The sequence below is a fragment of the Acinonyx jubatus genome, chromosome B1 (assembly GCF_027475565.1).
Source record: "Acinonyx jubatus isolate Ajub_Pintada_27869175 chromosome B1, VMU_Ajub_asm_v1.0, whole genome shotgun sequence".
NCBI classification, from domain to species: Eukaryota; Metazoa; Chordata; class Mammalia; order Carnivora; family Felidae; genus Acinonyx; species Acinonyx jubatus.
This window is the reverse complement of record NC_069382.1, coordinates 180,988,068-181,012,557: the sequence shown is the minus strand read 5'-3', so window position 1 is coordinate 181,012,557 and position 24,490 is coordinate 180,988,068. Positions and strand designations below refer to the sequence as shown.

General features: G+C 47.5%; 1 protein-coding gene across 9 annotated transcripts in view; it reads right to left on the bottom strand.

Moving 5' to 3' along the window:
- SEL1L3 (SEL1L family member 3) overlaps positions 1–24,490 on the bottom strand; it is a 103,997-nt gene that overhangs the window by 27,363 nt on the left and 52,144 nt on the right. For all 9 annotated transcript variants that reach the window (XR_008296377.1, XM_053217500.1, XM_053217497.1 and 6 more), the window contains exons 10-15: positions 22,564–22,775; positions 21,229–21,408; positions 12,457–12,576; positions 10,574–10,714; positions 6,445–6,507; positions 3,195–3,371 (exon numbers count right to left, since the gene is read on the bottom strand). Coding sequence is in view for 8 of the 9 variants with exons in the window: in XM_053217500.1 (XP_053073475.1) it covers positions 3,195–3,371; positions 6,445–6,507; positions 10,574–10,714; positions 12,457–12,576; positions 21,229–21,408; positions 22,564–22,775 (893 nt within the window). In the remaining variant the exon portion in view is untranslated. The remainder of the gene's footprint in view (positions 1–3,194; positions 3,372–6,444; positions 6,508–10,573; positions 10,715–12,456; positions 12,577–21,228; positions 21,409–22,563; positions 22,776–24,490) is intronic.

Sequence of the window (24,490 nt, the reverse complement as noted above, 5' to 3'; positions counted from 1 at the left end):
AAAGTCATCTCATTGGTAAGGAGTCCTTCTAGTTGGGCCGGTTTCACCAGAGCCAACGTGGTGAGACAGACACTTAACGCCTGAGATTTTCACAGGCTCATAACTTCTGATATCTTTAGGAAAACCAAGTCAAGCTTCAGGAAGACAGCCAACCACAGAAGCTGGCCTCTGGATGTGATTACTTTAACGGTAAGCGAGTCTGTTAAGTTTACCCAGTAAATAAACAAGACAGCACGTGGCTATGAATCATCTAACCCCCACAAGCTAAATAGGAGAACGTACCAGAAGTTACACCAGGTGAAAATCCAGGCATTTACTTTCCTGACCTTGCTTAATACCTTCCTTCAAACCCCTGTGCAGAAACTGCATTTCCAGTAGGAAGGTGAGAATTAGAATGTGACAATAAAAAATCCACACTTGCAGATACGCGGGCGGGTTACCAGACATTAGCAATGCAGAAGACAAACATTTACCAGGGTGTATGTTCCATTGGGTACTATTATTTTTCGGAGGCAGTTAGCTGTCGTTCTCAAGGCAGGGCTTTGGCATCAGACAGGCTTGGGTGTAAATCCCAGTTCTGTTCCTTACTAGCTGTGTGACCTTGGGCATGTTAGTTAATCTCTCCAACTGAGAGTTTAACTCAATTTCTTCAACTGAAAAATGTGGCTTCTGATAGTACCTAGCAGGAAAAGCTATTTCAAGGATTTTTTTTTTTAATTTAAATTTTTTTTAATGTTTATTTTCGAAAGAGCGAGAGAGACAGACAGAGCGTGAGTGGGGAGGAGCAGAGAGGGCAACAGAATCGGAAGCAGGCTCCGGGCTCTGAGGTGTCAGCACAGAGCCCGACACAGGACTCGAACCCACGAACTTGGAGACCATGACCTGAGCCAAAGTCAGATGCTTAACCGTGGGCCACCCTGCCGCCCCAAGGCTGTTTCAAGGATTAAATGAGATGTATTCTCAAGGCTTAGTACGATGCTTCACAAAAAATAATCTTCCGGTCCCCCATCCCCCAAATCTGCTGCTGCCTCAGTCCTGCCCATCCCACTAAATGCCCTCTCCACTCTACCTCAATAAATGCCAAACACTCTGAAGTCACCCTGACTCCTCTCCCCTTTCACACCTCACGTCCAAAACACTATCAACCCAGTCACCTTGACCTTCAATGTACATATGTAGTCGAGCCACATTTCCGACCCCTTCTGGGGTCACCCGTCCTTTCTCCCTTGGATTCAATACATTAACCCCCTGCTCCCCTCTTGTCTTCTTTAATTCTAGTCTCTGCTAGGATCCAGGGGCGGCTTCTAAAACAGCACATCACTGCCCTGTCCAAAGCTGCCCACAGGCTTCCTATCTTCCTTGGAGCAGCTGAGTCCTTACAATGACCTGTGCCCCTGCCTCCCCAACCTTATCTCCCACCTATGCCCCTCGCCTGCTTTCTGCTGCTGGGGCTCCAGCTTCCCGGTCATTCCTTGAGCATGCCAAGCTTGTTCTCCTCTAGGGCTTTTGCCCTGGCTGTTCCCTCATTCTGGAATGTTCTCCCAGATACATGTAAGATCTTAGGAGTCTCTGTAATGTCACATTATCAGAGAGGCCTTCTCTGATTTCTTGCTTTATTGCCCCGTGACACATATCTCCACCTGCTCTCATGTTATATATTTCTCTGTTTATGGTCTTTCCTCCCCACTGGAATGTAAGCTTCCCAGGATCAGGGACTGTTTTTGTCTGCTGCTGTATCCCCAGGGCCTGGAAGAGTGCCTGGATGGGCATTCGATGGAATTTGCAGAATGTAATGGTGCAGAAATTATAATTACCATCATCAATATTAATAATGAGGGGCTTTCACTTTGTGCAGGGATCCAGGCCCTGCCTCCGCTAAGTGTGTGACTCTGAGCAAGTGACATAACCTCTCAGAGCATTGAGTGTTCCTTCTGTAAAATGGGTGTAACAGGAGCTATTGCAGAGGACAGAATGACGCGGGATGCATGTCAAGTATCTGTGAGTCTCTGTCACAGAGAAAGTGCTTCACCAACGCTGAAGACTATCACTGTTGTTTTCGCTATCATTTTTATTTAAAAAAATTTTTTTTTAATGTTTATTTATATTTGAAGGAGAGAGAGTGACAGAGTGTGAGTGGGGGAGGGGCAGAGAGCGAGGGAGACACAGAATCGAAAGCAGGCTCCGGGCTCTGAGCTGTCAGCACAGAGCCCAATACGGGGCTCGAACCCACGAACTGTGAGATCATGACCTGAGCCGAAGATGGATGCTCCACCAACTGAGCCACCCAGGCGCCCCTTCACTATCATTTTTTTTTTTTAATGATTTTTAACGTTTATTTATTTTTGGGACAGAGAGAGACAGAGCATGAACGGGGGAGGGGCAGAGAGAGAGGGAGACACAGAATTGGAAACAGGCTCCAGGCTCTGAGCCATCAGCCCAGAGCCTGACGCGGGGCTTGAACTCCTGGACCGCGAGATCGTGACCTGGGTGAAGTCGGACGCTTAACCGACTGCGCCACCCAGGCGCCCCAATCATTTTTTAAAAATGTTTATTTATTTATTTGGAGAAAAAGACAGTGAGAGCAGGGGAGAGGCGCAGAGAGAGAGAGAGAGAGAGAGAGAGAGAGAGACAGAATCCCAAGCAGGCTCTGAGCTGTCGGCACAGAGCCTGACATGGGGCTCAATCTCACAGATTGTGAGATCATGACCTGAGCCAAAAACAAGAGGGCTGCTTAACCTACTGAGCCACTGAGGCACCCCTGTTTTTACTCTCATTAAATCTCGTCTCATTTCCGGTAACCCTCTCTGGACCCAGCTCTCTTTCCTTCTAATAATATCAATCTCTGCACTGCCTCTGATGCATTCTCATCTTGTATCATCTCCCCCTTCCTCCCTAGTTCAGGCCTTCCTCCTCTAGGAAGCCTTCCTGACTGCTTTGGTCTTCACAGTTTCCCATTGAGAACCGTTTGGGTCATAGCAGTTGGCACACACTGGACACTTGGCTAGATGCCGTCCTTGGTGTTTGGCTATCTTATCTTCCTAACTGGACCCTTGAGTTTCTTGAGGATGGGGTCTGCGTCTTGGGTGGCATCTGCGCCACCCATGGGGCCTCATCCTGCACCGCCCACGGGGCACATAAGACCTTCAAGGCTCCATGATCTGGCGGCCACCTGCACAGCTGCTCTCAAGACTTACTTGATTCCTTTCAGGAATTCCTGGGAAAATGCCATCCAAATGCAGGACTCCAAGATTGTACGATGCATCCGGGTTCCCCATCTCTTCTGCTTTTAGCCAGTACTTGGCCGCTTTAGCATAATTTTTCTTGAATTTGTGGTAATACCATCCTAAGCCATTGACTGCCTGATGCAATCCCTGGGTTTTAGAACAACAAAAAAGAAATTACTTTTTTTTTTAGTGAAACCTAAAGAGAATCAATTGCTGTGAAAGCACTCTGCCTGAGTCTGAGCAAAACCTTTCCTATCTCTTTTTGGGGGCAGATGGCATTAAAGAAACGTTAAGAGTTAGAAAACACAAGCCTGCCTCAGAGCCTTCCCAGGTGGGTTTCTTCCGGCTGCTGCTGGGATTCTTGCCTCCTGGCTCAGTGGTCATGCTGACCCCCCAAAACCTCACTCAGCTCCTGGGGGCTCTTACGCAATGCCCTTGTCCACAAAAGGCTGCTTACTGCCCTTCAGTGTCAACAGTGACCTTGAAACTCACAAGTGCTCACCCGCGAGAGGACACCAGGCACTCCCCCAACCCGCGGCTGGGACAGTTTCTAGGTGACCCACCCGCCCATCTGTTGATTCCTCTGCCCCAAACACCAACAAATCCTCTGAGGGAAGCGGCTGGCAAAACACAGGTGCTTCGGGGCCACTTAGCATCCCGGTTCTGACAGGTGGAGTTTGGTGCCGCTGAGGCAGAGGTGGAGGGCGGTGGAGATGGGAGGAGGGTTTTCAAATTGTGTCTAAACCTGGGGCTGGTACCAAGGAAGCGCTTCATGCGAATCTAGCCTGGAGCCTCCTTGTGCTTGCTGATTTGTGCTGTCAGGTGCTCTCGTCTGCTTTCCTTAGGAGCTCCCACTTGCTTCCACAGGTCAGCGGGAGGCTTGCTTGTTGAGAGCTTGGAAGCCCTGAGGGGGTGTGAGTGCTTCGGATCGAGCCTCCCACCCGCAGTGAGAACACTGTGTGTAACCTGGGCGTCCAGTGTTCTCATTCCTCCCTTCCTGCCAGCCCCACCAAACCACGAAGAAGCAGGGGAGAAAGGATCCGAGGGTCTAACGGCACCCTTGCCTCTGTGAGACTTGTTAAGTTAGAGGCTAAGTATGGAACCAAACCTCTTTCACCCCCCTTTCACAAGCGAAGGACAAGTGTCCCTTAAGAATAGATGCCAAGATCCCAGTCTGAGCCTTTTCGGTCTGCCACGGATCCTAAGAGGCTATACTTCCTAGGTTCTCTGTTGGACTCCGGGTGTCGGGAAGACCAGGGGAAAGAAACTAACAAAGCTTATTAAAAGAGAAGCTCCATGAGGGCGGGAATCTTGTTTCCCAAGTCCCTTTATTAGTGTTTGCCACAGAGTAGGTGCTCAGTAAATAGCTGACAAATGAATGAAAGCCGCCCTTTGAATCTCGGTGTTAAACAAAATGGAGTCCAAACCCTATACCCCGAGGATGGAGAGTAGGGTTCAGATCTCCAAGCCCCCCAGATAGCGGACTCCAAAATAACGGACATCTGGAAGGAGTATCAGTGCTGTGGATCTAGGCATAGAAGCGTTCTTCCTGAACCTCACACAGTAGCAGGTGCAAGGTGGTCTGCTGGTAAATCTTACAGAATGCATTTCAATACTGTAATAGACCAGGGACTGCTATAAAGTGGCAAGAACCAGCTTTGGAACAGGCTTGTGGAACAGCCTCACAATGGCTTTTGCTGCGAAGCCAGAGGCCACAGGCTTATTCAGATGCACCTGCCATCCCTCAGAACATCTGCGGAACTCCTGGAGGGATCGCACTTGGAGCCCCACAAGAAATCCCATCTTCTTGCTTACTATTCATACTTTGTTCCGGAGAGGTACCGCTCAATCACCAGAGTTGCTTCCATGTGACTCTTCACTCATTCCAAAAATCAAATGATATGCGGCCTAAAAATCAAATGATATGCGGCCTTCGCCACAGGGCCTGACAAAGAGTAGGGGCTTAGAAATTCCTTGCTGAGTGAATGAGTGAGAATCACAAAGCACTTTTAAGGAGGCAGTGACTCCAGGCTATGAAACTGCATCTCCCAATACTTAACCAAGCTCTGCTCAAAACCCCTTCAAGACAAAGCACATTAGACATCAACGCACCACTACGATGGCCAAAGAGACACAAATCTCCCAGCTTCCGGGAAACCCCAGCGTTGCCCCATTTTAGGATTCTCTGGAAACAATGCCCTCAAGGACCACCATGAAACTGCCTCTCTACCTCTGCCCTAACATTTGTGTGGGGTCAGGAGTTGTTGTGTGCTGAAGTAGGCTCCCTTCTCCTGGGTCATGTGCCCTCTTGACACCACAGAGGTGGAGGAAAAGTCTTCTGGCTCTCTTGTTCCATGCTCCAACTTTCTGCTCGACACAAAAAAGACACTCTGAACTTCTCAAGGGGAGGGAATGAGGGAAAAAAATCAGCACGGGATCTTCAGGAGTCTTTGTCGATAAGGCAGATATTGGCAGCCTGGGGGAGGGAGGCATTTTCAAGAGCCAGGAGGGCTAGAGAGAGGACCCTGTCAAGGTTGTAGAATTACAGTGGTTTCTACAAATGTATTTATTTGCCAATCTGCATGTGTGCACCCTTGAGTGTGCTTGGGTGGGTGCGCATGCACTGTGTGTGGGTGCGTCCCCACACAAACGATACCTAACCTCCATTCTGTAGGGCCAGAGTGAAACCAGCTGAGTTGACAATAGCAGCGAAGAGTAAATAGTGACAAAAGCAAAGAAATTTCTAAACCCAGCAACAAACTGGATAAACGTCTCCGTTATTAAAGCCCAGGAAGTAAAGGAGCATTGGACATGACAGGGTTAAGCTTCAAGGGAATTAGGCCTTTGGTTTTCCCAATTCAATGGCATTTATACATACCCATTCAATTCCAAGGAGCCCTGCTACCAGCCCCCCCCAACCCCCAACCCTTGCTTGTTATCAGGGCAGCCGGTGATTATAATTTTAGCCTTCAAACAAGATCGGCCTGAATTCTATTGACTGGAAGGTGAATTCAGCTTTTGAATTTTGCCGTCCCCATTGTGACAGGTTTCCGTATGTGTTGTAGCTCCAAAATGACTAATCACCGCAATGCCAGTGACCTCCCTCCCGACTCCTGTTTTCTACCGGGGCCAAAGGCTGGCCATTCACTTTGGCAGATTTGCAGGCGTGTGGGCATGCGTGGTGCAAATGTTTCCCTCTGACAATATGCAAAAGTGTTACCTTGGAAGCCGCTTTCTTCATCAGCTCTAAGGCAAGCCGTCTGTTCTTTTTTACTCCTTGACCCTAAACCATGATAAACAGCAATGAGTACGAAGAAAATCAACCCAGAGTGCGCTCAAAGACATCACGCAGGTATGTCAGTGTTCCAGGTAAAATACTTACACAATAAAACCCAAGCCTTCCTATTTAGAAGCCTTCCTATTTAGAAGCCTTCCCTTAAAGATCTCTCGATGCAGAGCCATTATCCCATCATCATCATCATCACCACCACCATTATTTTGCTTATGTGTGCAGAGCTAAGGCAGTGGACCTGACCTTCCCAGCTTAGTGTCCATACAAAATCCCCCATTATCATCCAGTGGATCGCATTCCTGTCTGTCCACAGGTACCACTGGGAGAAGCCCTGAAGAATAGGGCTAAATGAGTTTGGTCATCCTGGATGCGTTCCTCTGGGGATGGTCTCATCCGTGAGCCAGATATCGCGCTTTATCTGCACTGGACAGTCAAAAGTTATCAGGCCTGCCATTTGCAGCCTTCCTGGGTCCTCTCAGGAGTCCCTAGGGTGGAACACGGTGGTTTCAGAACCAGTTTGAGAGCCCGTCGCGAAGGAGACAGGACCCCTTGGAACCCTGTGCCTCAGATGCTGATAGAAACCGACAAGGTTCCTCCTCCGGCAAAAGCAAGTTTTCCCAGCAGACGTGGTTTGAGCACCACCACAGAGAGAAATATATTAGAAAATAATTTTATATACTATATAAATATATAATTTTATATATTTTTATAAAAATATTATAATTTGATCTATTTATATAGTATATATAATTTTTTTTTTTTGAGAGAGAGAGATTGAAAGAGACAGAGAGAGAGATTGAAAGAGACAGAGATTGAAAGGGCAGAGAGAGAGGGAGACACAGAATCCGAAGCGGGCTCCAGGCTCTGAGCGGTCAGTCAGCACAGAGCCCGACACGGGGCTCGAACTCACGAACCGTGAGATCGTGACCTGAGCCGAAGTCGGACGCTCAACTGACTGAGCCACCCAGGTGCTCCTTGGGGTTCTTGCTGCAAGAGAGGAACTTCGTGGGATCACGCTGAAGTCTGCAGGACCATGTGGGGAAGTGGCAGTTCTGAGGGGGGGGCTTGAGGGGTCCCTGAGGTCTCTCTCAACACAGGACTGACAACAAAAATGGCGGGCAACGGGAGCTGGATGAAAACCATCGCTGCTACCAAACTCAACTGAAATCTGTGACTGACACACACCACAGGTGCCCCCTGGACTCTTCCTGGCCTCAGACACGGCGGTTGATGGGGCCACATTGTGACATAATGTGGCAGGGCTTTGCAATGAATATAGCTTTTAACTCTGTTGACATACTTAGCACCACAGCGAATAAAGATGACACTAGCAAACATTCCCGCATTAATTAGGGTGTGCCCAACCCTGGGCCGTCACACCTCATCCTCACCACAGGCCTGGAGACCTGAGACGTGCTGTGAGCACTCCCCTCTGAGCCCTTGCCCAGACTAGCACCGTGAGTGAGATATAGAGGCAGGATTTGAACCCAGGCAGGCAGGCCCCAGAGTCCAAGCACACAATTACCACGCTCTCTTGCCTCCTGTGCATTCCAGTTCTGTGCTGAGAACACGTAACGATTTGTAACCTCCTGGCAGGACCCAGAAAACATGCAGGATATGGTTGTCTCTATTTTTTCAGGACCCAAAAATAAACTCGTGACTCCAACTAAAAGTGAAACTATATGCACCAAATTTTCTACTAGACTTTAACTTACCTATTTAATAAAGCCAATGCGCTGAAGCAAAGTTGAAGATGAAAATATCTTTCGGAGATGCACCATTACTTCATTTAATTAGAGAAAAAGAGAGGAAAAAAAGAAAAAGAACAAGAAGGCTACTTGGAAAAACCGGATAGGGCAATGAGACAACACTTTTGGACTTCTGGAAAAGTGTCAGAAAGACCAGGATGACAGAATGTTAGAACCTGGTTGAACTCAAATTTTATCTTCTCCAACTTCTCTGCTTTGAAGGAATAAAACTGGGGCCCAGAGAGGATGACTCATCCAAAGACTTACAGTCGGATCTACGACTAGAACTCAGATACTCTGATTTCTAGCTGCCATGCATTTTCCAGAATACTTGTTCATTTCATCCTAAGTGGGATAACTTCCTGCACGGGGGCTATGCACTCTACACAAATCTGAGTAGTCCTGGAAGTTGTTAAGTGAGAGAAATGGAAGGCCCTGGTACGTAGTACGTGCTCAATAATATCCACTGAGTGAATTAATCAAAAACAGCTGCTGCAGGAAAGGTCAAAGCTCTGTCCTCTTGTGGATGCCAGACGGGATGGCCTGGACTGTCTTGTCTTGGACAAGCTGCAGCTGTCATGGCACCATGACACAATATGCCCAAGACCCACACAAAGCCCGGAGCACAGTACTGTTCGTCACATTTGGGAAGCTCATTTTCCGCATGGGGTTCTTTCCCGTGGAATACACTTAAAGTGACCTTCTGGCCAGAGGTAAGATCTTCGATACGCTAATGAGCGGCTTCCTTGATCCCACTGAGGGATTCTTAGTTAGAATGCAGGAAAAACAAAAGTCTCTAAGGTTGGGGAAAGCAGACAGTAGGTCACCTCCAGAGTCATTTGTTTATGTTATTTGCCTCTGCCTCTAGATGGTGAGCTCCGGGTGGGCAGAAGTCATGTCCGCTTCGAGCCGTTATCTTCTCTGCACTTTGACAGTGGCCGGCCCCAACTCCGGCGGACAGGTGCCTCTCCGTGCCTGCCCTCTCCACCAGTGCATGAGCCCCTTGAGGTCGGGGACGCAGCGCCCGCATCCATCTGTCACTCCGTCTAGCGCAGAGTCTGGCATTTTGTCAGCCCCGAATGGGTGTTTATTGAATAAACACACGGATGCATCAGCATACGGCTAGGCGTCAAGCCGTTTCTGTGTTGACTTGACAACTGAGAAAGGGAAGTCCAGACGCTACATTTGGAAACCACATCAACCAATAGGTTTTAAGGCTTTGGGGGGTCCGAAATGTAGCAGAGTCACGGTTATGAATCAGTGAGTGGCCACAGCTGCGGTTCCAAAGATGGACCTGGCCGCACAAATCCGCGTCCTTGTCTGAAGACACTCACTACCTGAGGACAGCCACTTGCTTTGGGCATGACATAGGATCTAAGGGTTTCCTTACTGGAGCCAACAGCTTTTTGCTTTGCCAAGGTTGGGGAGTTGATGTCTCTGTGTTTGGGGGTGAAGAACACAGACTCTGAAGCCAAAGTGCCTGGAGCTCAGTCCCAGATCTCTAAAATGTACCAGTTGTGTGACCTTGGGCAAGTTAAAAAGCCTTCCTCTGCCTCTGTTACCACATATATAAACAGCAATCATAATGCACCCCTGGGCCTGCCTCACAAGGTCGTTATGAGGATTGAATGCATTAATACATGTAAGTCCGGTAATAAGTGCTCAAGCAATGTGATCTATTCAGATTTCATGTAAGATACAGTATTTTTCATTTCTTGAAGCCCATTCATTATATTATCTCATTCAATCTGTGATCATGACCGTTGTCCCATGAGATCAAATTATTCCAAGGACACATAGGTGATGATGGCAGAGGAGGGACTTGAACTCCATCCTCTGTCTCCTGTGCTAATGCTTTCAACCCCCCCCCCCCCCCCATTCTCCTGTTGGCTGAAAGCAAGATATTTGTTTTGACCAACCAGACCGTTGGGATCCAGCCCAAACACACACTTCGGTTAAGCTGTAATTCAATGACAACTCTGCCTGGTGGGGAACTTGCAGCCCCTTTGGGGGCTGATGGCCGTTTTCCAATCCGTAAAACGTGGTGCCTCCTCCAGAATGCTACAGTGCTTGCAAAAGCAAAGAGAATCCAGGTGCCAAACATAAGGCTAATGGTTGAAAATGAGACCAGGGCACTGTTTCTGATTCTGCCTTTCCAGCAAGTATCCCTTTCCATCAAGAGTGACGGAAACACATACATACTAAGTTCTTTCAGTTACAGATTCCTTGTTTGCCAGCACGCCTACAGGAAACTGCTCAGAAGCCTGATAAGAATTGCATAACGTTGGCACAAACCGAGGGATTCTTACCTTGAATAACACAATGGCATAGTCATATATCAACGCGGGGTCCTCAGTCTCCAGGGCACCCTTGGCGTACCACTCGATTGCCGCTTCAGGATTCTTGGCCACACCTTGCTGGCCCCAAAACAGCATCTGGGCCAATCGTTGCTTCAAGACAGTAGCAATTTAGAAGAATGACTTTCCTGTGTAATGCTTAACATAAGACTTTAAAAGGTGGAAGGACAAACTAAGTTCAAAATGTTTTCCCATGAGAACCAAGAAATAGGTAGGCGCGTGTTATCTTCCAACTGGGAGCCCTGAAAGGTGAACTCGTGTAAATACGAGTCCTCAGCACCAGCTGGAAACAAGGCACGTGTGCACATGTATGTGGACGTATCTGTTGCACCCAGGGCCAGAGCTGAATGGAACTTGGTCAACAATCACGACTGTCTCCTGTCCTCAAAGCCCCTCTCCTTTGGGAGGTACTGCCTGTCACTTGGCCTAGTGAATGGCATGGAGGCCTGTGCACATCCATATCAGGAAGGCACTTATCTCTCCCCATCCCAGCATTTTTCCACACGACTGACTCCACCATGACACTCAAGGCTGAGAGCTCTCTGGGGATAGGAACCTCAAGATGTTTTTTTGTCTGCCTTTATCCCCTCAGCCCCCATTCAGCAAAGCTCAGTAGAAGCTCATAGAAGCTATTCCACAAAGATTTGCTAAACGAAGGAAGGAAAGTTCATGCAAGCTCTGGAGTACCCAGGAAATGACTCTGGCAGTGGCATTTCCAGAATTACGTACTAGAATTCTTTCCTGCACTAGAAAGACTGCAGGCCAGGGACAGATGTCCAACAGGAGCCAGAGCAATGTCTGTTAACATTCTGGCCCATTCTGGCCTCTTGTGGTCTTTCTTTCTGCTTCTTCTCTCATCTCTTTCTCTTCCTTCCCCTCACTCCTCAAATACCTACAACGTCCCTCAAAGTATCTCCTGAAATTCTAGGAAGACCTCTACAGACGGATGGGAGGCCCATTCATCACTAAAGGGTCTCTGAACTATTTGCTTGTCAATGCATTTGTTCTTTTCTGTTCTCTTTCTTTTTCCCGTCTCTGAGCTTCTGCCTGCTTAACAGACCCAGAGGCTCTTCCCACACCGTGTGCTCACCAGGAGCACAGAGCAAAAGCTAAATCCACTCTCGGGGAAGGAGGCTTCCTCCCAACCGGTGCAATCGGCCTAAGCTGCCTCCCATTAAGGGATTCTCTTCATAGTGAAATCAAGGGAAGAAGTCAGATAGAGAACATTCTCCCAGCTTTCTGCCCTTCCTGGTACCTCTGAAAAGTCCTTCCAAAAACACAAGACATGTTCAAGAGACAAGGTTGGTCCTCTGGTCTAACATACTGCATGTGATTTTCTGTTAGTCTCTTAGCTGAATTCATGGCCCTTCTTCTTGATATCCCTCTAATCTCTACTGCACCCCAAGATGCTTCTTTTTCATTTCTATCCAATGCACTAAAATGTCTGATGGTAGTCTTTAGGACAGATCACAAATGTTAAAGCTCTTTCTCCTTCTGGGTGCAGGGTAGGACTACACTTCCAGACCACGTGAAGTCAAGGGAGACCAGGTGACTTGCGTTGGCCAGTGAAACGTGAGAGGTGGCCCCCGCCACCTCTGTGCAGAGCCCCGCCGCAGTGGCTGTGGGCGACTGTACTGCAATGAAGCCCCTGGTGGCTTGGTTTGTAGGGGCTCATGAGAGCACGGCACGTGCCGACCCCCACGGGACGGGTAGTGGAAGCGAGAAACTAACGCGTGTTGTTTCAAGCCACTGAGGTTTGGGATAATCTGTTACCGTGGCATAACCTGGTCTATCAGAACCGATAGAATTTCCAAAACAGTGGCCCGCATTTTTACCTGAGCTGCCGCATTGCCTCGGGTGGCCTCGTGCTTCAACCACATGAAGACATCTCCATCCTCTTTCGTTTGTACCTTGAGCGTTTCCTCATCCTTCAGTCTAATTGTCTCGACATATGCCTAAAAAGGAAGGACAGAGAGGAGAGAAAGAGGGAGGGATGAAGGAAGGAAAACAGAAGGAGGGGGACACGGGAAATGCCCAAATGATTTAGGCACGCAAAAGCCATGGCATTATTCTTAAACTGGCAATTGCTCAAGTAAAAACTATCTGAACAACTGAAACACGGGGTATGTTCACAATGTCATAAGATCAAATGCGTTTTAAATGAATGTATCACATCTCCTCTACCTAAATGGGCATATTTGTTCCTACCAAAGCGTTTGCCTTGGGAGGACAAAATTTATTCCACTCCCACTTCCGTTGCTCAAGCTTGTTCAGAAGACCACGTTCACGCCACTGATTTCAGAGGCAGAGTACACACGGCCTCAAAAAAGGTGAATCAATATTTTCTAAGTATAGCCTTGGTTTTTTTTTTTTTTAATCCCAAAGTGTTATTATCCTGCATGACTAACCCTTTTTATTTAGAAGGCTCAGCTTCAAATATCTTTTGGCTATTTCCAAAAATTAAATCTACCCTGCCGAAAAGAGGGCATTGTTAATTCTGAGGATGCGAGGAAGAAGGTGCTAGAGGCTCTGAGGGGGAATCCAAAGGGAAAGTTCCCAAAATGTTTTGAATTTGCGCACCGCCTCGGAGGTATCCGACTCCTCTGCAGAAAATCAGACTCATTTTGAAGTGTAAATTGTGGCTGTTTATCAAGAGACCAGCGCTGTTGTTTCACGGTCTCCCCTTATACATAATGAACTCTATTTAACAATGCCGTGAGGGGTGCTGGGAAGGGCTTCCCATGCCTGGCACATGGCACAGGCAGATGGTAAAATAAATAAATAGATAGATAGATAGATAGATAGATAAAATAAAATAAAATAAAATAAAATAAAATAAAATAAAATAAAATAATGGATCTGCATGAGTTTGGGAAAGAAGCCTCAGAGAACAAGGAGCCAGGCCTGATTTCCCTTCTGACCCTCTTTGTTGGTGAGGAAGAATTCTTAGATTCACAAACTCTAGCCTGCAGCCCATTCCTGAGACGGTCTGGCAGCTGTCTCCTCTGCTATGGCCGCATGGCACCATGGGTCCCTCCCCAGGGCACTGGGGGGCTGAGAAGTGGGGACTGTGTCGGGAACCCAGCAGGCATCCTGTCTTGCTCAGTGTTTAACCCGTGGAGGCCACCAAGCAAAGAGCAACAATTAGAATAAGTCCACCCACTACCTTCTATAGAAACCATCATTGCGCCAGGGGTTTAACAAATCTTTTTGTCCCCTCATCCTCACGACAGGGCTGCCATCCAAATGTCACTGTCCTTGATTTATAGGCAAAGAAGCGGAGGCCTGAAAGGTGAAACCAGGAACTCATGATTGCCTTGTAGAGCTGTCAAGCCAGCCCGGCCTGACTCCAAAGAAAGGGCTCTCTCAGGCTCCCCACAGTGTCACCCTCTAGCGAGAAGGCCCTAGAATCCACTCTATCCTGTTGACTCCGACAAGCGTAGGACTAACGAGTGGGTGCTTCAGCTCGAACTCCAGGGGACACTCTACGGTCTGGGGTGAACTTGGAATTGGGCTGACGCTGGAGCTGTTCAGATAATGGAATCTTCAGTTAGAATTTTGTTTTCAACTGGACAGTTCAGGGTCTTTTGAGTTTTGGTTATTTTTCTTATTTTGTTTCCTTCTCTTTAACTTTGTCATGGGGCTTGAATGAAAGACATGACATACGAAGACACAGGTCCTACCCTGCGGGATTTACACTCTTAGATGTTTCTGCCGCTCTCTGGCAGTGACGATATATCACTGACATATCAATGATAGTTGAGGTATCACTGGTAATACGTCACTGTTCTCATTGCTTTGCCCAAGATTGCCTCATTGAATCTTTGCAACCTTGTAAGAGTGTCTCTGTCAATATCTCCATTTCAGTGATGAAGAAACTGAGGCTCAGAAGTTAAGTAGCTTATCCAAGAGCATATATTTAGTTCTTCAAACTTAGGAATCAAATCCAGGCTGGCCGGCTGTGGGGCCCATAGACCTCACCACCCCGTGAAGGGCTTGTGCATTTGAGAGGAAGCAAATGGTGGACTGCTTCCTTGTCCTCCCTGATAGTGAACTCGTGGGCTTTTGGCAAAGGCCACATTTCTGAGGGAACTGGGTAGCTGTGCATAATTCTGAAGAAGTGACACTTTTGTCCTTTGTGTCGTTGTACACTGGTCTAGCTCCCCTGGGTCGTGCCATCAAGTTTTGCAGCAGGACAGGGCCATTAAGAGCACAATCTTTCATATCAGACCAAGGGGAATTCTAACCCACCACGAACTACCCATGGACCTTGGCCAACTAACTTTATTTATCTGCGATTCAGTCTCTGCATCCATAAAGTGGAGCTTAGCATATGGTACTTGCTAGATCAAAAGCACTCAACCTAACAGCCGCTATTTTTCACTGTATGAAGAGTTAGAAAGGCCTAGGTTCCAATCGAGGCTCCACGACTCAACCGCTGTGTGACTCTGGGCAGTTCTTCAGCTTCTCTGAGGCTCAGTTGCCCCACTTGTAAAATGGGAACTGATCTCATAGGGTTGCGTGAAGATTCCATGAGACTGTTTATAAAAGAGCTTAGCAGAGCGTGTGGTGCATGGTGAGCTCTCAGTAATGGAACCCATCGTTTGTTAGGTCCTTACTTCACTCCAACACGTAAAAGGCTGGGAGCCGTTTAGAACATTAGCCCTCCTATTGGTTCTGCAGTTTTGTGCAGCTTGCAACCTTATGCGGTGGGGTCTATCTAAGAGCATTTTATGCGTCAGAAGATGAAAGTCACAGACTTTAAAGGGGGAGTTGTGGGGACGGAAGCTGGGCTCCACATCATGTGGGTTCGCTTGTTCAAGCTGTGACCCCCGTGTGAGGTACATATCATGGCACCCGCTTTACTGGTGAAAAGCTGTGCGGAGACAGAGGTGAACACTATCACCTAAGATTTCACACCCAGTGAACAATGGACCTGGGACCTTAACCCAAGTAAATCTGGCCGGAGCCACGCCTACACTGTGTGCCACACCCAGGCAGCTGGTAGCTTCTCCGTGGTACTGGGGTCACTACAGCGGCAGCCAGCACCGGAGCCATATGGTCTGGGCCTTCTGTGAAAGCCGACCACCTGCAAAGACATCTGATGAAGGAACAACCCCTAAAAGGGAGGAACGTTCGGCTGTTCATGCATTCAGACAACATTGTGTGACCGGAGAATGATGCGTCGGATGGAAATATGGCCAAGCCAGGAGGAAGAAGGTGTGGTGTGGAGAAGCAGCAGTGGGGGTGTTTGGGGGGCAGAGCTGAAGAGATGCTGGCAGGGACCCAACATTGACCAGCGCTGGGACTTTTGTGGCTTCTGAGGGGTTCTTTTTGTTGCTGCGTTACAAAGTCAAGGTCTCTCGAATGAGCTCATATCCTGTACTGCAGGGTTAAAATCTGCTGATCAGGTCAGAGGAGGTCCGGAGACCGGACAGGACTCACAAACCGTGAGATCATGACCTGATCATGACGTCTGGAGACCGGACAGACCTTACAGCCCCCACGCCCACTGTCAGAGGAGGCACCACACTGTCCCAGAGATGCTGACACTTCACCGGTGTCACCACCTTTCTCTCTGCTCAGCCTGCAGCTTCCAAGGGCGGTGTTCACACCGTATCGGCTATCTGCCATTGATCACAGGGCGGGGCAGAGGAGACAGGGTAGGGAGGGCAAGAGAAGTGGTGGAGACAAGAAGAGAAGAGACAGAAAAGAGACAAAGAGAACAAGGGAAAAGAGTGAGACAGAAGTGGGGAGAGAGAGACAGAGAGGAAGGGAGGCAGAAAGGGCAGGACTTGGAAAACCCCTCCGACTTTGCAACTGGGGCCTTCACATTTTCCAGAGCATCTGCGTTCTCTGGAGTTGTGAGATATGACGGTTCAGCCAGCACCCCTGGGAACTCAGGAGCAGGGCAATTTCAAAGCCTACACTTAAACCGCCTACCTCTGCTAACTTCTTGCGAGGCCTGTGGGAACCGCCCTTGGGAACCCGCCTCTCAGGGTGTTTAAAATCAGCTGTAACGCTTGGCTCCCAACGGTGGGTGTGTGTGTGCGTTTTCTTTGCTGAAATTTCACATCTTAGGGATTTTATTAAAGTAAGAATGGGGAAATACGAGCTGTAAGGATAAGTACCCACAATTCTCAAACGCGGGATGCCACCCAGAAAGGCTGACTGGGAGAGGGGCGGGATTTAAAGCCAAGTGCTTTGGGTGCTTGCAGTCAACAATGAACACTGGTCACATCAAAAAGCACCAGAGTCTGGGGCGCCTGGGCGGCTCAGGCAGTTAAGCCTCGACTCTCGATTTTGGCTCAGGTCATGATCTCACGGTTTGTGAGTTTGACCCCCCCCCCCGCCCCCCGCAGGGCTCTGTACTGACTAGCCTGCTTGGGATTCTCTCTTTCCCTCTCTCTCTGTCCCTCCCCTGCTGTACTAACTCTGTCTCTCTCTCTCAAACTAAATATTTTTTTTAGGCACCAGTGAGTCAACAAGACAATGTAATAACTTCAGGTTTATCACTGGATGCTCTTCACTCTTACCCCGTCCGTCAGCCCATTGGTAAACACTGGGTGCCAACTGTGTGTCACGCCCAGTACTGGGCACTGAGATCACTGACATGAACAAGGAGCCTGTAACAGGGAGCCTATGGTCTCCTGGGGAAGCCAGCTCTGTGACCCTGTGTGTGGCACCCTTCATAAGGGTTCATAAGGGCAATGGCAGGGATACACCTGGGTGCCCTGGCCCCACCACCAATAGATGTGGAGAAGGAGGTGAGGTCTGAGCCCAGTGTTCAAGTAGGAGGGGTCAGCAGGCAGGAAAAGAGGAGTGAGTGTGGAGAAACAGACCGGGCAGAGGAGACCAAACAGCACCAGGAGGCGGGAACAGCAAGGTGTGGCCTATAGTATGGTGTCACCAGGGTGGACAGGCTGAGCAGGGATCACTGAGAGCTGAGGCTGGAGAAACAGAAACCAGATCAAAGAAATCCTCCTACGCCAAGCGATGCGCTGAGCTGAGGCGTCGTGGGTCAGTACTTCTCAACACGGGCTGCACATTATGAACATCCGAGCTTTTCAAACACACTTGAACAATGCAGGTTTGACCTGCACAGGCCCGCCTAATGCAGGTTTTTTTTTTTTTTCAACAAATATGGTGCTATAAATATATTTCTTGATGATTTTCTTAATCACATTTTTTTTCCTCTGGCCTACTTTATCGTAAGAATACAGCAGATAATACATATAACAAAATAAACATGTGTTCATTGACTGTTTATGTTACCAATAAGACTCCTGGACAACAGTAGGCTATTAGTAGTAAACTTTGGGGGAGTCAAAGTTATATGTGGACTTTTAACTGTATGGGGGATCAGTGCCCCTAACCCTCTTGTTGTTCGAAGGTCAACTGTATACACATACACACATACACGTGTGCCCAGGCCCCCCCACGCTGCGACCTCAAGACTGTGGGGTGGAGCCTGCACGGAATTGTTCTTTAAACCCCCAGGTGATTGTGACGTGCAGCCAGGTTGAGAGCCTTGACTGCCGACAGCCTACTTTGGAAGAAGTAGTGAGAAGAGAAGGGAAGAGACAAGGCTGGTGACAGAAAGACCAGTTAGGAAGCACATCGGTTTGCTATGGCCGCCATAACAAAACGCCACAGACTGGGTGGCTTGAACCACAGACATTTATTCCCTCAAAGTTCTAGAGGCCAGAAGTCCAAGATCAAGATGCTGGCAGGTTTCGTTTCTTCGAAGGCCCCTCTCCTTGGCATGCAGGTGGCCACTTTCTCACTGTGCCCCCCCACATAGTCATCCTGCTATCTGTTTAAATCCTATTCTCCTGTTCTTTGGGCGGGGGTGGGGGTGGGGATGGGGAGCAGCACAATTCAGCCCAGAGCAGGAGGCTGTCCAGCAGCTGGGGGCAGAGGTGAGAAGGGGCAAATGTCACCTATGGCCCCAGGGATGGAGACAGGAGGAGAGAGAAATGGGCAGCTGGCGGGGGCTGTAACTGATGGGAGGATGGGGGGATGGCTCCTTGGCTGCAAGGAGGGACAGCAGGGCCATCAGCGGAGGAGTTACGGGGGACGGGTGGTGTGTTACCTCCTCCGCACTGTGTTATGAATCCAGATGGGGGTGCGTAAGAAAATCTCAGCTGGACTGGAAGGTCTGAGTGTCACCAGTATGTGGAGGGCAGTTGAAACCAAGGGTGTGGACGAGACCCCTGCCCCTCTGGAAGGGGCTGAGAAGAGGCGGGGGACCAAACCACCAACGTGGAAAAGCACATTCTGAGGAGCGACTGAAGGAAAGCGGCTCGTCTACGATTAAGTCACAAAACAAACAAAAGCCAGCATCTTCTTTCTCTTCCACCTGAGCCAGAGACCTGCTAACTCATAAAGAAGTGACACGAAGCGAGAGTACTAATAAAGAAGATGAAATGATTTGAAGTACGAGGTACATAAAAGAGAAAAGGAAGCAAGAATCAAGGAAGGAGTTACTGACGGATCCTTGGTTTGTTAATTAGAGGTCTGGCTTTCCATATCTCCTCGTTTGTTTCGTGCTGCTGGTGAATTAATAGATTTCTCAACAAAAGGACATTTAAATCCATGTATGACACCTGCTTAAATTCTCAAGAAGCCATTAATTACACATTCTTAAGAAAATGAGCGATGATACCACTCTTCTAACTGCATAATTCGTATCTGTGATTCTTAATCATACGACTTTCAGCTGCAAGATGGGATCTCTTCTATTCATCTTCTCTGGTTCTGACCAATTAAACATTTTCTTTCATAATCATAACATTTCATGTGCCAAATCTTCAAAAGAAAAGGAGCTTGTTAGCAACACACGATTTCCCATTGCTAATTGATGCTGAATTAGAATTCTTAAAAGTATAATACATACATGGAGGACATTCTTAACACATTCAGGCTTAGCTAAACCCACCGCAAGATCACGTTGCTGCTTGCTTTTTGTACGAATGCCTTTTTCAGAATAATTCTTTTAAAAAAAATTTTTTTTGATCAATTCATAAATTAATTCCTGTCAAACTGAGGTCAAATTTTGCGCATAGCTTATATTTTCACTGAGAGAATACAAACAACAATGACAAGATCGTTCAAGTTTATTCAGGGGAAATTGTTATTTTCTGGAGGAATCAGAATGTCTATATAGGTAGCCATGTGGTATTTTCTAGTCTGACTCATGTTTAATGTTCACTGACAGCATGTATTTTTGACTCATTTATTTCATGACCGTACGGTGGCCCCTGTAGATTTCATCTCCAGATACTATCCATCGCCAACCATCAAGGCACAAGTTTTCTGCACTGTGGGTTTCTGAGTGCCATCCAGGAGCAGAGCTGGGGACCAGTGAGTGGTTCTGGTTCCCGGGTAGCCGCTCAGGCTAAGATTCTCCAATCCTGACTTAGCCAGGCGTATCCCCTGGGCTTACGGAGCAGAAGCAGGGAAAATCGAGAGTTTATGGCCTACACCAGGGCCAAATCCGACCATGCAGTTTATGTACTATTTATGGCTGCACAAACCCAGGTTCCCCGTTTGCTTATATACTGTCTCTGGCAGAGGTGAGCAGCTATAACAGAGGCTGTATGAGCAAAGCCTAAAATATTTACTATCTGGCTCTTTACAGAAAAAGAACCCTGCCGACTCCTGGTAGAGACGGCTTGCATTTCCTCTCAACCTGACTGCCTCAAGGGCTGCGACCATCACATCTTAAATCCTTCCTGGATAAAGAGGATATATACAAATACCTTCCAAGAAGCCAACCACATCATAGTCTACTCCCACTGAATGCAGACCTGCATCACCGTTCCTTGAGATCTTACACCATCACTTCTATGTATAGACCTTTTTATTCACCATCCTCAAAGCAAACCATCAGTTGATCCAAGGTAACATGTTATGTATTTTTGGGGGGATGTGAGCCACTGATTTCTCTGTCCAATGAGTCAATAAGATTTGGAAGCCTACAAAAGGAGAGGCTAGAGATAGTGCCCTTCATCCAGTCCTTAATCTGGGATTGGGCAGAGTCTTCAAACATCACACGTCAGTCACTTGGAAGACCTGGCTAGCGAGGCTCATGTCATGGGGACAGCCACTTCTCGAGGTGCCCAGCATTGGGAACGTAGCTAGGGACGCGGAGCCTGCTTCCTTCTACCGCAGACCCTGCTTGCTGACTATGCGTTGAGAGGACCCCTTAGCTTGTGGCCCCCACTCAATGTGACCCAATCCCTAACACCTCCCGGCCCCACCCGCTCACATGGCCTTGGAACAAAGACAAGGTGTCTTTGTTTCTGGTACACGCTGTCTGCAAAATCAAATTCTGTCCAGGGCCAAATCTACCCTTCCCGCGCCAGCCCTCCCACTCCCGAAAAGCTTTTTCATGCATAGATGGAGGATTGTTCCCGCATTCAGCCTGAGAACACAGGAAATATGAATTGGAGCACGTAAGATGGCTTTCCTCTCCGTTCGATTATGATCATCCTCTGAAGGCCTGAAAATGAGCCAGCCACAGGTGCAGACACTGTATGAAAGGGTGCAGGAAGTCCGTGTAAACAGGGCCATGATGATCTCCGCCCGCTTCTTTATCTTACCTGATCTCCCTGTAGCGTGTGCTGGTCGAGGGGTGTCTTCGTGGCAATGTTGCTATAGTATGCGTAAGACAGCTCCCAGTCGAGGGGGTAGTTATCGACACCCTGGTAGTGCTTGTAGCCAAGATTCATTGAAGACAGCCTCTCACTGCCCTGGCCTCCCACCAAGCTATACAACATGCCCTGTTAGGGAGAAATTTACAAAGTGTTCACAAGATTGTAGAAAAAAGGTAATAAAATCCTAACACCGGAAGGTCATCTGGCCCCATCCCGAAGCATGAACCTAGTCATTCCGGAAACATGTTAACGTGCCTTTTAGAAAAAATCTTCAGAAAAGAAGCCACAGCAGCTCTCTGACGGTTTTCAGACCTAGCTCTCTGTCCTTCTTAATGTCTAAGAGCTCACAATTCCTTGACTTCTGCCCTCTACTCAGTGAAAAGAGCGGCTGTTCCCTGAAGCTTTTTGTGCATCTGCCATAGTCTAAGGATCCCTGGTCTGTTTCAGTTACGTCATTTATGGCAGATACTATGAATAGTGACCACGTCCTAACCTTACGCTCTCACAGCGCTACTGTTGAGAAGGGCCTTTGGAGCTCAGCTGGTCCAGTAGCCTCATTTCACAGTTGAGGAAAGGGAGGCCCAGAGACTTGACGTCAGGCGTCTATGACCAACCAGCGACTTTGTGACAGACACAGGGCTAGAATCTTCTTCACTATTCCACCTTTGTGAGGATTGCCTTGGGGACTTCAGGAAAGCATGCCATCAGTCATGACTTTCAATAAGCCAGAGACATACACAGAGAAGTCACTTAAAAGGAACATGGAACCACCTGGGCAGGTTTAAACAAACTGAGTCCCTTCAAATCCAGGACAAACAACCTTATGTGCAGATCGGAAAACTAAAAGTGGTCAAGAACCACTCACAGCACTTATAAAAATGGGATCCCAAATGTTTGGCAGGTCGCATAATTAACTGGGTTTCAAAAACCACAAGCAAAACAGTCTGGTGTGGCTTTTATATTGATGGTAGAAGGCTGGAGGTGACAATACTTTGCTTAGAGATCCAGATGACTTCACTTAGCTGAACAGTCATGTGGGACAATGGCCCTACAGCCAGAGTAGTTATAAGAACTGGGTAAGGGGCACCTGTTGTTCTCGAAAGAGTAGAAGTCTGGAAAGCCCTGCCCCAACTCTTCCTTAGCGTATGCCAATCATATCCCCCAGCTTGTGTCCAGAAAGGATGTGCATGAACATGTCCGGTTTCCACCTGGGGCATGAGAGCATTACTCTGCACATATAACACAGGGGACTGATGGTTCTGGAACCCATAAATACTCTACCTGCAGCTGATCCTGAGGTACACTGAATCCAGTTTCAAAGAAGACTGCGAGGTAGTAGGATGCTTTATGGTATCCACAACAGCTGGAATCCATCAGAAAGGGGACGACAGAGCTAATTTGGTGAAGACCATCAACACTGGAGAGTCTCTTTACAGCCTTCTCAAATATCCTCCCGCCAACTTCTAATACAGATTCATTTTGGTTCCTCGGTACTGTAAATAACCACAATTCACAGGACACACAATTAATTACCATGGGATCGACGGGGCTTTAGAGAGAAGAGGGAAAAGCCAATTAAACCACCTGAGTTATTAATATGGTTGCTTCTGCAGTGCCTTGAAATATACCACTTTCCAGGGAGGTAAATTAAACCCTTTGGGGATGCCACGGTGTCATTCTGCAAACAGCTTTTTCTTTGGCACTAAATGACAGCCTAGTATCCTGGGAAAAAGGATGTGCCTTATATAGCTGAGAAAGCACCTCCAGAGAGTAATTTACTGAGTGTAACTCACCACCAAATCAGGACCACCGGAAGTTCCAAAGAGACTTTTTTCCCTCTAAGACTCTCAGAAGAAGAAGGTGTTTTATCTCAGAAATAGTTCCTAGGTGCTGCTCTAAAAAGTTGAGCAAAAGAACCTTATTTTGAGATGCTTTCTTATCTTTTTCCTCCAGTTTTACTTGAGGGTTTCTAAATACGATAAAAACAATGAGTCAACTTTTATAGAGGGCTTACAAAATGCCAAATACTGGATTAGGTGTTTTATGCAAATTATGGCATGTAATTTGAAAGATTTGACTATTATTAATGTCCTTATTTTTCCAATGAATTGTCTGAAGCCTGGAGAAGTCAACTAGCCTGTCCAAAATTACAAAACCTGACAAGGGGCTGAGCCCAGTTTTGAATTCAGCTTTGCAGGTCAAGAAAGCCCTTCCGACTTACTCTGCTGCACCTACCTGGTGATTGATAGGCAACCAGATGTCTTTTTTTTTTTTTTTTTTTGGCGTTTATTTATTTTTGAGAGACAGAGAGAGACACAGTGTGAGTGGAGGAGGGGCAGAGAGAGAGGGAGACACAGAATCCAAAGCAGGCTACAGACTCTGAGCTGTCGGCACAGAGCCCGATGTGGGGCTTGAACCCACGAACTGTAAGATCATGACCTGAGCCAGAGTCAGAAGTTTAACTGACTGAGTCACCAAGGCACCCTGCAAGCAGGTGTCTTAATAAGTACCTCACCACTATCGGAAGACCCTTCTCTGTGCAACTGCTTTAAGCTGTATGATACTTCCTTTTACCTAATCCTCCCATAAATCTGATCAACATTTAAGCCCAAACTAGCAAGTTCTATGTCCTTATAATGTAAGTGTTACGGTCTTCCAAAGTCTGTCTACATTACTCATCTCTCTCGCTCATTAATTCAGGCAACAAATGTTTAGTTTCTATCCTGTGCATCTATTAGATGATATGTTACAAAAAACCATAAAGGATTGCAGATATATTTTCCTTCAAAGAGCTATGGTCATCCTATTATTTTTTTTTTTTAAATATGGCCAAAGATGTTCACATTTTTTTTAAGTTTATTTATTTATTTTGAGGGAGACAGAGACAGCATGAGTGGGGGAGGGACAGAGAGTGAGGAGGAGAGAGGGAATGCCAAGCAGGTTCTGCACTGGCAGCCCAGAGCCAGACACAGGGCTCAAACTCACGAAACTGTGAGATCATGACCTGAGCCAAAACCAAGAGCAGAACGCCGAACGAGCCATCCACGCACCTCCACGGTCATCTTATTTAAGACTAAAATTCTACCTGCCTAAAAATTGTTATGTCTAACGTGTTTCTTTTCTTATCTTCATTCTATCCAAAATTAAAATGTTACCAACAGCTTTTAGGAGGCACGAGAGATTAATTCTATCAGCACTCCATTAAGGA